At 35.9% G+C, this 14,829-nt stretch overlaps 2 protein-coding genes across 3 annotated transcripts; both read left to right on the plus strand.

The window, feature by feature from the left end:
- The first annotated feature begins 1,217 nt into the window (after positions 1-1,217).
- LOC147399260 (phosphatidylinositol 4-kinase gamma 7-like) lies at positions 1,218-4,895 on the plus strand. Of its 2 annotated transcripts, none has more exons than XM_086448752.1 (2): positions 1,218-1,460; positions 2,319-4,895. In XM_086448752.1, exon 2 carries the CDS (start codon positions 2,615-2,617, stop codon positions 4,532-4,534), a length of 1,920 nt encoding a protein of 639 aa, XP_086304878.1. In that variant the 5' UTR covers positions 1,218-1,460; positions 2,319-2,614; the 3' UTR covers positions 4,535-4,895. The 2 variants fall into 2 exon arrangements, with proteins under 2 accessions (XP_086304878.1, XP_086304877.1); XM_086448751.1 differs by having other exon boundaries at positions 1,219-1,484.
- A 6,873-nt stretch (positions 4,896-11,768) lies between these two features.
- Positions 11,769-14,425, plus strand: LOC147399261 (GDSL esterase/lipase 7-like). The gene is made up of 5 exons (XM_086448755.1): positions 11,769-12,065; positions 12,680-12,810; positions 12,895-13,143; positions 13,773-14,031; positions 14,199-14,425. The coding sequence occupies exons 1-5, from the start codon at positions 11,822-11,824 to the stop codon at positions 14,408-14,410; spliced, it is 1,095 nt and encodes a 364-aa protein (XP_086304881.1). The 5' UTR covers positions 11,769-11,821; the 3' UTR covers positions 14,411-14,425.
- The last annotated feature ends 404 nt before the right edge of the window (positions 14,426-14,829 follow it).

Here is a 14,829-nt window from a genome sequence, read left to right on the forward strand (position 1 = left end):
TGCACACCTCAAAAAACATATGCATTTATGTATCTCTAAGAGAAAAATCTATGATTCTCGCACATGCAACGTCAATGAGTTTTTGAGTTAGTTTGTCGGGATGAGTTAGAAAATCAGCACTTCTTGGGTAAATGTTTTTTAACATGCCTTAAATGTCAAGATTTCAGCTCCTCTTTTGAAAATAAAATAGGTTCTTAACAAGAGATTGAAGACAATGAAGGTACCATACTTGCTAAGGTGACTAAAGATTATAAGTGTTGATAGCATGATTTGGGTTTAAAACCAACTTTCACGTACTAAATACTAATCATTAATTATTCTTATATATATAAAAAAAAAACAATACTGAAAGATAATAAAAGATACCCTAAAAGATGAAGACAAAGGGTTTATGGGGGGGGGGGGGGGTGTTCTTACAAGAATAGAAGTTGAGGGCATTTCAATTATTTCTTCTTAATCTCTCACAAAAGATTGAAGTCAAGGGACATGTCATGACATTCTCTAATTTCACCTAAAAAATACACCAAATTTCAGATTCTCAATAGAAACTTGGAAGAAAAGATCCAAATTGTTACTTGGGCGACAATTAAACAAATATATATATTTTTTTCAAATTGTCATTAAAATCTTAGTCCAAAATTTTCGGATGGATTGAAGAAATTTTATTCCTCATTCAAATCTCTTTAATGCATTTAATGGACACAAAAATCTCAACTTCACCATCAACAAAAAATCATCCGACCAATCAAATTCTGCCAACTCATCCCAAAAATTAAAATGAAGCTGAGGTGCCCCATTCTCCTTCGTTATGGACGTGGGTCCCACGTCATTGAAGAAGCTTTAACTGAACCTTTGGTCAAGGATAACTTCGTCATAATAGTTTTCTTGATTTCGAGGGCAATTTTGATATTTCCCGAAAAGTGTGGCGAAAATATTTGGTAGGCCCAGAAATTGTAAACTGCGATCCGGTGTTGCCGGTTTCGCTACCGGCAGAAAGTATTATCTGTTTGACGGGGACATCACCACGTAGTGATCCAATTACTTATCTCCACGTCACATCCTACGTGGCCTTCCGTACGTATTCATATAAAAGAATAAACGGTTGAGATTACATTTTCGCTTTTACATCAACGGTCCTTGTTCGAGTGTCTAGAGTCTTCGAATCGAGTAGAGAGAGAAGAGTAGGATAACTATGGTTAGTTTTTTAACCCCTCATGTGTCCATTTCTAACCTTGCTCGAGTCCCTCAACTTGAGACGAATTAAAGAAGATTCAGAGCAAGAGAGAGAACCAGAGAAGGAAGAACATCTGGCTTCGAAGTAGAGGTTTCAGGAGAAATTCTTTCGAATCTCATCCGTTAAACCTTCGTTATTTCGGATTGGATCCATTGATCTGCGATCGTCTTCATCCTTCGAGCAGAATCGACGGCTGCCAGTGCTTCCCCGCTCGAGCTCCTTGCAGGTTCTTTCCAGATCTCACAATCTGGTTAGTTTGTTTCTTCGTTTTCTTCAATTTTATGATTGATCCGAACTGTGTTTTGAATTAGGTTTCTTGAAAGCTGAAACTTTGTAGTTCATTTGTTCTTTTTTGAATGAATCGTAATTGCCTTCGATTCTTTTTATTTTCGGTGATTCAATTCGTTCAGTTTCGTTCGATTATGATCTTAGATCTTTGAAGATTTGTTTCCAGGTTCAATGTTTGGTGGAAATTTTAATTTTTTTCTCTCTGATTGGCGGAAACTAGGGTTCTCTATTATATTTGCCCACATTTATGGCCGAATTTAGTTGACAGCTCTGAAACAGTTCAATTTTCATTATTTTTTGAAGTTTGATTCACTCTCCGCAGAAATAGCTGTTCGAGTTTAAAAACACGACTTACATTTTTGGATTTCATTTACAACAATTTAATTTCTCTTTACTTTTCTGTAGATCTGGAAAAAAAAAAAAATCCATAGTAAGAAAATAATGTAGAATTTCTCGGAACGTTGAAAATAAGCAAAATCTTTGTTGAATGTTGATTTGAATGTTCTTCTATTTTCGCTGTTTCTGTTTAAAAATTACAAAGACATACTTATTTTGGTGAATTTTATACAGGATCTCTGGCACTCTGTAGAGCACATCCACCATTTCTTTATTTATCTTCCTTATTTTCGCTCACAACAGAATCAGCTAAATATTATTTTTAGCATTTCTGAAGTTGTTCATAAATAAAAGAAGTTATTTACTTTATTGTCAATCAAGAAAAGAGAGAACTTTTGTTTTATTTTCTAATTGAGTGTCTTCGCCCTTAAATCACTATTTCTAATTAGGTCTTTTACAGATTTTGGTTCTTCTACTACGTGTCCAGCATCAGATGGCTTCCTCGATGTAGTGATCATTAGATCTCTTTCTTTGTCTCCACACCATCCGATCTTTCTAATACGAGGACTGCAGACGCAATTCAAATTCTACTCAGTTGATTAATGATTGGTTGTGAAACACGTATCTCTCTCTTACACTTGGTGTTGGCGTTTGAGTTTGGCATCCACTTGAGACAGATAAGAAAAATCTGTCTCCTAGCGTTGGCTGCGACCTCTGTTGCCGGCCTCGAAGACCCTGGGTTTTCACCTTCCTTCAATGTCTCCCAACTTGGACAGCCCTGTTCAGACGCAGATGGCTGTTGCGCTATTCAACGGAACCTTATGTGGTGAATATCATGGGAACCAGAGAGTGGAGGGAGGAAAACCAGCTGGGAGGAGGCGTGTTTTTGTGCAGACCGACACCGGCTGTGTTTTGGGGCTAGAGCTAGATCGGCGGGACAATGCCCATACTGTGAAAAGGAGGTTACAGTTGGCACTCAATGTCCCGACTGAGGAGAGCTCATTGACATTTGGGGATCGTGTATTGAATAACGATCTTAGCGCCATTCGAAATGATTCCCCACTTCTTCTAACAAGGAACTTACTACATAGAAGCTCGTCAACTCCATGTCTCTCACCTACTGGGAGGGATCTTCAGCAAAGAGATCAGAGTGGTCCTATTGAAATATTAGGGCGCTCAAGTTGCTTTGCTCGATTGAAACCTGTGGTGAAGGACATTGTGAAGGCAATTAAGAGTGGGGTTGATCCAACCCCTGTTCATGGTGGGCTTGGAGGTGCTTATTATTTCAGAAACAGCAGAGGTGAGAGTGTAGCAATTGTGAAGCCAACCGATGAAGAACCCTTTGCCCCGAATAATCCAAAAGGATTTGTTGGGAAAACTCTTGGCCAACCTGGCCTTAAACGGTCAGTAAGGGTTGGGGAGACGGGGTTCAGAGAAGTTGCTGCTTACCTTCTTGACAATGGTCAATTCGCCAATGTGCCACCTACTGCCCTTGTCAAGATCACACACTCAATTTTCAACATCAATGATGGGGTCAATGGAAACAAACCTCATGAACATAAACTGGTTAGCAAGATTGCATCACTACAGCAGTTCATTCCTCATGACTTTGATGCGAGTGATCATGGGACCTCAAGCTTCCCTGTCGCTGCTGTGCATAGAATAGGTATATTAGATGTTAGGATCTTCAATACAGACAGGCATGCTGGAAACCTTCTGGTTAGGAAGCTTGATGGGGTTGGGAGATTTGGTCAGGTGGAGCTCATCCCAATTGATCATGGTCTCTGCCTGCCAGAGAGCTTGGAAGACCCGTACTTTGAGTGGATCCATTGGCCTCAGGCATCAATACCGTTCTCTGAGGATGAGCTCGAGTATATAGCAAATCTCAATCTATGTAGTGATTGCGAGATGCTTCGGGCCGAGCTGCCCATGATTCGGGAGGCATGTCTTCGGGTATTGGTTCTATGCACCATTTTCCTCAAGGAGGCTGCAGCCTTTGGTCTTTGTCTTTCTGAGATTGGTGCGATGATGAGCAGAGAGTTTAGAGGTTGTGAAGAGGAGCCGAGCGAGCTTGAAGTTATATGCATTGAGGCAAGGAGGATAATAGCTGAGAGAGAGGTATTCTCTCCTAAAGCTGAAGTAGGAGTTGAAGAAGAGTTTTTGTTTGACTTGGACTGTGAAGAACCAGAAGTGGATTCTAGATCTAAGATGGCTGATGACTTCTTGACCAAAGTACAACCATTCCATTTTGGTTTCAGATTTGGGAATGGCCGAAACCCACTCTCCAAACTAGCAGAGAGCATCGAGGAGGACTCTAGTGAAGGTGAAGAGGAGGAGCCAGCAAGGGAAGTGTTTGCAGGGCTGTCAACTCGAACCCAGTTTCCAACAGTTTCAAAGCTCTCTATGTCACTGAAGAATACAAGTCTGGGGGAGAAGCAGTGGTTCCAGGGTGTGAAACCAGATGGCAAGTATGCGGCAGGCCCATCATCAGGGAACAGGAGTGCAGATGAACAAGTTCCTGGGAGTGTAAGCTTTGTAAAGCTGGCAGACATGAACGAGGAGGAGTGGACAGTGTTCCTTGAGAAGTTCCAGGAGCTGTTGTACCCTGCATTTACCAACCGAAAATCCATGAGTGTTGGACAGAGGCAGAGGCTTGGGACTTCATGCCAGTTTTGAGATGGTCAAGTACTCGTTGACGTAAAAAAAGAAAAAAGAAAGACTGGAGGACAAGAAGAATACGAGACAGGTTGTTGGGAGTGGGAAGGATTTTGTTGGTAGGTTTGATTTTGGATTTTCTCCCAGTAGTAATTGTATGGTAGGAGGAAGATGTTGTAAATATTGTAGAATTTGGAGGACCGAGAGTATGAGTCATCAGGAGGTGAAATCGATTTCTTTCTTTTATTTTTTTTTTCCTTTTCTCTGCATCTGCATATGTTCTAGAAATAATTTGTAGAATAAAATCCAAAAAAAGAGTTAATGTACATTGTAATGTTATATGCTATATGAGTTACTAATATTTCCGTTTGCTTTTCTTATCTGAGCTTTCTTCCTTTGGTAACATGCTATCATACATTAGGGGAAATGGTCATAACATGGTTTTAAAACTCGTTTTGACATCTTGTCTTGGCCGTGAATGAGATCGAGTTGTCTCGGACGAGTTTCCGATATGTTTGACATGACTTGTCTGTCTGTCTCGTTGCCGAGCGATACACCTTGGTCTTGGACGAGTTTTGAAGCCATGGGTCGTTATGAGTTGTTCTCATATCATGCATCTACAAAGCTAGTGTCATTCAGCAAGAACACGAAAGAAGGAAACATGATACTCGTGGACCAGATCTTTGGGTTTTCAATCCGTATTTCCCCCCCCCCACTACTATGTCATATTAATGTTTTGTCTCTTGAGGAGGATAAACAATTCCATCTCAGATTGCGAAGATAGACTAGATTCTTTAGAGATGGGGCTGTCTGATTATGGAAAATAGATTAAAATTTTTGAAGACATGGGCAAGACGAAGGATTCAAAGTTAGTAGGTTGACAGATTTGTTTTCCCTAATTTATTTATTTCTCTGGTTGTTAAGGGCTGTTTTCATTAATTGTGATTTATGCTATCTCACACTTTATATTCTTTATTATGTAATGGCAAGTTGCAATATGTTATCTTAGTTTAAAAGAAAAGTAATCTCTTGATAAGTACTAAGCAAGAAAGATATTTTTCAAGCATTAAAAAAAACAATGCATGATGTGCTCCCATGTCTTCTTGGCCCTGATCAAAGATTTATTTGGCAGGACCAATAATGGCTCTCCTTGATTTTGTCTGAGATGGAGGAGATCCTATTAAAAAAGAATAATGCTGAAAGTGCATAGGAATCATAGATATTTTTCATCGAGATAGGTGTGAAAAGCATCTATGGTCGATATACACTTTCAAGTCAGGATGTGTGATGTGAGGTACAATCTTGAGGTCACTCCAGCAAGACTCATTGAAAAAATATATATCATCTTGCCATCCTAATGTAACTGGCTATTTGTTCCTTAGATTTAGATTCCCATGATCGCCTTTTGGTTCTTTTTTGCTATTTGGATTGAACTAATTGGCTACAAGTTTACTATGAATAGATTTCCACTTGGAACAAGATTATCCCTTTGTTTGGCTTCCACATGATCTCACTTTTAATATAAATCATTCCAATAGTCCTGTCCCAAAAGAAGTAAATTACACACCTAGTTATAGAATTGAAAAGGGTTTATTGGTCATTTCATATAATTCAACTAAGATACTAGTTAATAGTGAATTGGGTGATCCTTTCTTGTCAAAGTCCACAAATCTAAAGGAAATCATTATATCCTCTGATGTTAATTTGGTGAAATATCAACAACACTATAAAACATTATCTGGTAAAATGTTTTAGAATATCTACCTTTACATTAATTTCAAGATCTTTAGTCATGAGTTGCTAAATTCTATTAAATAAATATTTAATAAAAGTTTATAGCATTTTAAAATAAATAATAAGAATATATATGCAAAACTTGGTCAAGTTCCTGACTCAACTTCTTGGTGCATTTTTTAGCTGACTAGACCGAGTTGATATATTAACTCGATGATTGGCCCCGTCAAATTTGGAGGTCAAGTTACCTGGAATCCAATTGAGTCAACTTGGCCAAGTTGCGAGTTGAATCAACGATGCAGGAACCAAAAATATACTAGAGTGAGAGTCTACTCTATATAAATGACATGGTGTTATAAAGTTGAGGATAGAATGATGTATCCAATTAGGAGCGAAGACAAACATTTGTAGCTGTCTTGAAATGATGGTCTTTTACTTTTCTTTTGTGGGTGAGGATAAGTTATGGCCATTAAAAGGTAGGCAAAGTGAGCCCAAAGACATCAAATGGTTTCCTTCATAACCATTTGCTTTGGATGATAGGAATAATGGAAAGAAGAGGAATGAAAAAGCTGCAAGTGGGATGGAAGGAAGGAACCTTAGCATGAAAGTGAGTGAAGATAATATTAAAAGACATATGAACATGGGTGGGATATACTCTATGGGGGGAAATGTAAGTGAGAGAGATGTTCTTGCCTTCCACACCACATCTGACACACTCATATTTTACAGTGGTGGAGGAACCTTCCAATGAGTTTGTTGATCTAAATTTCTAATTAATTCTGTTTTTCTTTTTGGCCTTCTGAGCATTAGTGAAATCGGTGTAGTTATGTGGTTTTTTAGCGATTTACAATTTTTGACGTAAATCCATGTGTTATGTGGTTGATTTTTTGTTTGTTCTCTTCAATTAAATTTGTATCCAGTGACCTGAGATTGGAAAATTTTCCATCAAATACATCCAATATTAATGTTCTCTCACGTTCTACATCTAAACAGAGAATCAAGAACCCCCCACTTTTAAAAAATAAAATTGAAAAAGAAGACAAATTAATTAATTCAAGAAGAGAGAGATTATCTTTTTCTGTATTTGCAATCCAAATCAAAGAAGGGTAGATAGGTGGATCAATACTCATGTCTAGAGTCCGTTGATTGTGAGTTCGATACCCAATATCAGCAGTATTTCCTCAAGGCCACCCGCAAGGGCACACCCTCACTTACTCAATGCGTGTGATGTGCGGGCATTGCACATGCCAGGGGCAGGGATCCATATGCCTTTGCTCTTTTGGCCCCTCTAGTTGGATATAAGTTCAGACACCCCCATTATAATTAAAAAAACCACATGTCTAGAGAATTAATCCATATTTTCATAGGAAGTAGCCTCACTCCAACATTCATATCCAATTGCCTATCATAAATGCTCGAACAACTATGCATGACATTTAAAAGATTATTTATAGTCTCCAGTAATATATAATTAAGAAACTCAATCATTTTTATTTTTTTTGCTAAGTAATTAAGAAACTCAAACTTATTGTTGCTATAAGATATCGTTGTTGGGACTATTAGGATTAGTTTGGTTTGCACACACCTGACTAGCCTTGAAAATATCCTTGTCTGTCTTGAAGGGAGGAAGTTATATGATAGCTTGAAGAGATGAGATCAAATGTGTTAAATAATAGCATAGATATATCAATATATACATCTACCAGGATTAACTGAGATGGTATGGGCGACTGAATTTGCTTCTCAGGTTACACCTTCAAATCTCTATATGCTCCTCCACCAAAAGGTGGCTATTTACATGCTATCAAGTGATAGGGTGGGAAAAAATATCAATACATATCAAATGTCCAATTTATAAGGCAAATCAAATACATATAATTAGGGGTGCACATTGGATTGGGTAAATCCGAGATCCGAACCAATCCGAAGCTTTTGGATTGGATTGGTTCGGATTAAAACACACACGGTTCGGGTACGGATCGAAGAAAAAAAATCCGATTAATTTGGTTCGGTTCCGGATTAGGATAAATAGAACCGAACCAATCCGAAAACCGAACCAATTATATATATATATATATATATATAATATATATATATATATATATATATAATTATTTAAAAAATAAAAATTTTTTTTTATTTCTTTCTTCTTCTTCCTTTTAACTTTTTTATTTCCCAAAAGTCCACGTGAAAAAAAGTCCTACTTATTTTTAAGGTTTGAAGATTGGAGGAGATAGAATGCTTGGGTTGAGGAAGAATGTATCTATCTTCAATAAGTATGAGAACGAGAACCGATCCGAACCAATCCGAACCAAGATTGGATTGGATTGGTTCGGTTCTATAGGGTAATTGGATTGGTTCGGTTTCAAATTTGTAGAACCGATCATGTTTGGTTCGGTTCCAATTTTGCCAAAATCCGAACCAATCCGAACCATGTGCACCCCTACATATAATACATTCATGTATTTTCATTAATGAAAATCAATAATATCTGATAATTGAACATAGATGAGATGTAAAGGACCTTTCAACAAATACAATGGAAAGCAATATGTCAATTTTAGTGGGCGAGCTCACCAACGAAAATGAGATTAAAAGCTAAAATAATGATAATAGAAATTACAAAGAAGATAGCGACATAATATTTTCTTTTGATAGAATCCACCATCCTAATTTATTGTATTTTAGTCCTAAAAGATACTTATGAAATCTAATCAAACCCAACTCAACCTATAGATAATTAGATATTGTAGAAGCATCTAGAAACCATTAAATCATAACCCGTCGATTATAAAAATAAATAAAATAGTACTTATAGGCAACAAAATAAATACTTTATAGTAGTAAATAATTACCAATAACAATTTTTTTTTCTATCTTTTGGTTTTATACTTTATAAAACCATTTTTCTTTATATATATAAATAGAAAAAATGTTCTATCTTTATATTTTTATTCTTGATATATACAATAGGCAATTTAACACAAATTTTGTTTCTATGTTTATATTTTTTACAATTGGTAACAAAAGTAACTATTGTATGGTAAAAAAAATATAAAATAAATTATATAAGTAATTGTAAATCATGTATATACTATTTTATTTAAAAAAATTCCAAATTCAAAATAAAAAAACGATTTACTTGAACCCGGAACCAAAACTGAACCCGAAATTTTTGGTTTGATTTTGTGTCTTGCTTTCTGTTAGACACTTATAGTAAGGTTGACAGGGACAAGAATGAATTATATCTTTTACAGTAGGAAGGTTAAGATTTAAATTTTTTTATATTTAGCTGTCTTTAGAAATATTCCATAAATCTAAATAAATAGACCAAACCTATAATAGGAAAGTATTTCATAATAACTATAGGTCTGTTTGGCTGCAACAAAAATTGGTTTACATATCTTGAATAGGATTTTCCTTGATCTTGTGGTGGAAACGTTAGCTTTTGTATTGTTTGTCTGACATTGATCCTAAAACGGGTTTAGTCTGCATATTGTTTGTTCGACATTGGTGTGAACCTATTTTACTATAATAAATATTTTAAATTCAAATTTGATATGAAATTATAACTCCAAAATAAATATCACAAAATAAAATCTTAAAACAAAAATTTATATTTTAATTAAAAGTAAAAAATATATTTCATCATATGGTATCCATAAACATGATCCGATGAGGCCACACAAACGTTGAGGATTTTTTTTTATGAACTTTTAAATAAAATACTAAAAAAAATTAAATTTTCACTGTTAAATTTTAATTTTAAATTCAGTTAACAGTCCATTTTAAAAACTTTATGAATATATTTTTAATTAAAATTTTTTCATGAAACGTAGAGGATTATGGTGATGGATTGCCAAGGTTGGTAATCTATTGAACTCGAAGAACCTTAGTAAGATTTGAAATCTTCGTAGGTTAGTTAAGAAAGTGATTTTCTATACACAAAGCAACTTCAATATAAAAAAGAATAACACTTTCATGACTAATTCAACATGGATCCCCACATTGACAATCCAACACCACAACAGTCTTATAGATTTCATGGAAAAACTCATAAAAAAGCTGTTTTGACCTTCATCCAAGGTGTTGGAAATGAACCGCTACCCAACTCTCAAATTTAAAAGTAAAATTCAATGAAGAAAAATAACTAATTTTTTTTATATTTTTTCAAATCTCTTGAAATTTTCTCCTCTACATCCTTGTGGCATTGAATCATGTTTTTGGATGCCACAATGTAAGCTCACAACCCATGGTAAGATTTAAAATCTTGCTAAGATAGTTATGCTAGTCTGACTCTTTATTGTTATTTTTTTTCCAACCATTTAACACATGAAGACGTGTTGAGAGTTGAGACTACAAACTAAAGGCTAGAAATCGTGTTTTTAATGGAGAGAGAATAAATATGAGAAAATAAAAATGAAATCCTTTTAAAATAGAAAAAATAAAAGTTTACTAAAAGTGGGAAAGAGGATGGGATTCCTCTTTCCCCGTTTTTTTAGTTCCGCTAATCTGTCAATTGATTATTTTAATCCCTTTTTATTTTCTATATGTGTGAAACAACACAATTTTAATGGATAGATATTTTACACGCCAGCTTAGATTCGCTATCTTGAGAGGCAAACACGACCATAATGGAAGCAAATATCAACTATTACTATTTTTAGTAATTTTAAGGCTTAAGCTACCAAAATTTAATTCAATCCTCCGGACAAATATAGGCCTTACTAATTTGAAATTAAAAACCCAAAACTATAAATAAATCTCCATCAATTTTGTTTTCTATTGCCGAGTACAAGAGTTGAAGGAAAGATGGCTAAGAAAAGCTCTTCAATGTCCCTTCTTTGTGTCTGTTTTCTCCTTCATCTCTTGTTGGTTAAGTCCCGAAGTCCTCTTGCACCAGCTTTATACGTGTTTGGAGACTCTCTCATCGATAGCGGAAACAATAATTATTTTAAAGACCAAAGCGAAAGTGAATTACAAACCATATGGTATAGATTTTCCTTTGGGAGCCACTGGTAGGTTTACTAATGGAAAAACAACCGTAGATTTCATTGGTAAGTGTTGAGTTTGGTCCTACATCGGACACTCATTGCCTTATTTCTCTCTTTATAAGTTCCTTGGCCTCTCTACTCATCTCCAAATGATTTTGAATTGGATTCCCAAATTTATCATAGTATCAGAGTGGGTCTTTCTTTCCTCCATGTCACCCAGTTCATATCTCCACGTACTTTGACCCAATCCGGCCCACACGTGAGGGGTGCATGCTGAGTTTAGTCCCACATCAGACACTCATTGCCTTGTGTCTCTCTTTATCATGGTTTTAAAACTTTATTTTGCATCTCTTTCTCGTCCATGCCAGAAACCGATTTGTCGTCGACGAGTTTTCAAACGTCTCATTCAAAAATTTGAAAATGAATGTGAGTTTTAAATCTTGTCCAAAAAATTGTCTTGTCAGTCTTTGTCTATGCCTGAATTACCAAGATGACTTGGGCGATATGTAAAAACCCAAAACTATAAATAAATCTCCATCAATTTTGTTTTCTATTGCCGAGTACAAGAGTTGAAGGAAAGATGGCTAAGAAAAGCTCTTCAATGTCCCTTCTTTGTGTCTGTTTTCTCCTTCATCTCTTGTTGGTTAAGTCCCGAAGTCCTCTTGCACCAGCTTTATACGTGTTTGGAGACTCTCTCATCGATAGCGGAAACAATAATTATTTAAAGACCAAAGCGAAAGTGAATTACAAACCATATGGTATAGATTTTCCTTTGGGAGCCACTGGTAGGTTTACTAATGGAAAAACAACCGTAGATTTCATTGGTAAGTGTTGAGTTTGGTCCTACATCGGACACTCATTGCCTTATTTCTCTCTTTATAAGCTCCTTGGCCTCTCTACTCATCTCCAAATGATTTTGAGTTGGATTCCCAAATTTATCATGGTATCAGAGTGGGCCTTTCTTTCCTCCATGTCACCCAGTTCATATCTCCACGTACTTTGACCCAATCCGGCCCACACGTGAGGGGTGCATGCTGAGTTTAGTCCCACATCAGACACTCATTGCCTTGTGTCTCTCTTTATCATGGTTTTAAAACTTGATTTTGCATCTCTTCTCGTCCATGCCAGAAACCGATTTGTCGTCGACGAGTTTTCAAACGTCTCATTCAAACATTTGAAAAATGAATGTGAGTTTTAAATCTTGTCCAAAAAATTGTCTTGTCAGTCTTGTCTATGCCTGATACCAAGATGACTTGGGCGATATGTCTCAGTCATGGACAAGTTTTGAAACCATACTCCTTATAAGCTCGTGGGCCTCTCCACTCATTTTCACTTGGTTTTGAGTTGGACCCCCAAATATCAATAAGGATCAATATGAAACTTTGTTACAAAATATTATTAAATTTAGTTTACCTCGTTGTTGTGATTTTGGTTCTAGCTGAATTACTCGGGTTGCCGTATGTACCTGCGTACTGGGGTCTCTCCAATGCTAACAAGATAAAAATCACAACTGGTGTGAACTATGGGTCTGGGTCAGCTGGCATTCTTCCTGAAACAGGAAGCGCGTTAGTAAGTAATCTTGAAGTATCCGATATGATGCATTGTGATAAGGTGTATGGTGTGAGTTTAAATTTGATGTTGTAATATGTGCAGGGGAATAACTTGTGCATGGATGATCAGATCAAGTTCTTTGAAAAAACTGTGTCAAATGATTTGCCCAATATCTTTAAAACACAAGATGAACTCTCCTTGTACTTGTCGAAGTCGATTGTGTTGATCTGTATAGGTAGCAATGACTATCTCAATAACTATCTACAACCTGCTGTTTACAATAGTAGCAAGACATATGATCCTTTACAATTTGGTTCTCTACTGTTAGATCGACTTAAACAACAAGTGACGGTAAGAATCACTCACTGATCTTTTTTTTTTAATCTCTTTTTCTCTCGTTTAAACTTACATTTCATGCCGTTCTTATAAAGTATCAACTCTCTGTAAAATTTGTGATACAAAATTATCGCTTATATAATAGTTGATAAACTTTGAGAAAGTTATTTGAGATGATTTGTGCATGTTCAACGATGGCTGAACACTGCCTCAATTATAACAAATAGAGTAAGGATCCAGCCGTGTCCTGTTTCTATAGCACAGGAATGGTGTCTATGTGACATATTTTAGTAGGAGTTTAAGACACATTAGGATCCTAACCAAGCCTTTTTTCCTATATGGCACGCATCCCAATGTGTTTGTTTTCCAATAAACACATATCATGTAGACACCCTATTTTGCAATTGGAATGGATACCGTTTTGGATCGTTATTCTAGGAAAATAAGAAATATTCAAGTTGAAGTTCTTGAAAGAATGAGATGAAGACCCAAAAGAACTGAAGGAATAGAATTGACTTTAGATAGAATAGAATGAAAGGAATTTAGCCAACTAAGCTCAAATCTTTGGGATAAGGCTTTCTTGTTGTTTGTTGTTGTTGTTATAGTTCAACTTTTCTTACCTTATTGTGGATTTATATTTGCAGAAATTATACAACTTGGGAGCAAGGAAGTTCGTAGTGTTTGGGATTGGTTCTATTGGGTGTTTGCCAGCCATAGTAAATGGCATGAATCCGAAACCCATCACTCCATGTGCAGAGGATGTAAATAAGTTGGTGTTGACTTTCAATTTTGGGCTTCCTGGTGTGATCTTAGAACTGTTCTCCACCCTACATGGCTCAACTTTTGTTCTTGGAGACATTTACAAGACTGGTTATCTCCTAAACCAAAAGCCTATTCTATTTGGTGAGATTTCATTATTTTAATTTTTCTTTCTGACTACTTTTTTTTGTTTTTTAAATTAAATATATTATAAACCTCTTGCTTCATTGCCAACAAAATTATTCTTTTTGACCTTTATAATGTCTAATCTCTAAATATGTTGGAGTGTAATTATAATTAAATTTTTGTAGGATTCACGGCAGGACAAGCCCCATGTTGTGTAGTTGGAGGTAAAGGGGTATGCCTTCCAGATCAAACACCATGCCTGGACAGGAATAAACATATCTATTGGGATGCATTTCACCCTACTGAAGCACTAAACAGTGGTGTTGCGATTGCTTGCTTCAGTGGTACCTCCGTATGCAGCCCGATGAATATCCATCAACTTGCGTTGATACCATAAATTCACTGAGAAAAAGATTTCCTTCTAAGAAAAAGAGATGACCAATTAACCAACCGACAAAACTACTTTGATGTAACAGAGGAAATCACTTGTGTATTTCTTTCTCTTCGTGTTCTCTCTTATTAAAAATAAGTAGCAGTTTCTCTACTGTCCGAATCCCTTAATCTTGCAAATCCCTTTTCCCTATTAGTGGCCAATGGTTCGAGTGTTTCTTAAACAGATAAAAAACTAAATCAAACATTGATCAAATTCATTTTAATTTCTGCCTCGGAAAAATAGAAAATACAATCTACCTTAATAGTTTAACTAAAAAATAATCAAAACAAGGAAAACACATTGCACAGGAAAAAAGACCCAAAAAAACAATTAAAACAAAATTCGAAATCTATTGAAGAAAAGTCAATCATTGGCATTTCTTA

Source organism: Akebia trifoliata, chromosome 7 (assembly GCF_017979445.1).
Source record: "Akebia trifoliata isolate Shusen 1 chromosome 7, ASM1797944v1, whole genome shotgun sequence".
Taxonomy (NCBI): domain Eukaryota; kingdom Viridiplantae; phylum Streptophyta; class Magnoliopsida; order Ranunculales; family Lardizabalaceae; genus Akebia; species Akebia trifoliata.

Coding starts and splice junctions, on each gene's coding strand:
- LOC147399260 (XM_086448752.1), top strand. CDS start 2,615: ATGTCTCCCAACTTGGACAGCCCTGTTCAGACGCAGATGGCTGTTGCG.
- LOC147399261 (XM_086448755.1), top strand. CDS start 11,822: ATGGCTAAGAAAAGCTCTTCAATGTCCCTTCTTTGTGTCTGTTTTCTC. Junction 12,811..12,894: donor CTGAAACAGGAAGCGCGTTA/GTAAGTAATCTT, acceptor TAATATGTGCAG/GGGAATAACTTGTGCATGGA. Junction 14,032..14,198: donor CCAAAAGCCTATTCTATTTG/GTGAGATTTCAT, acceptor AAATTTTTGTAG/GATTCACGGCAGGACAAGCC.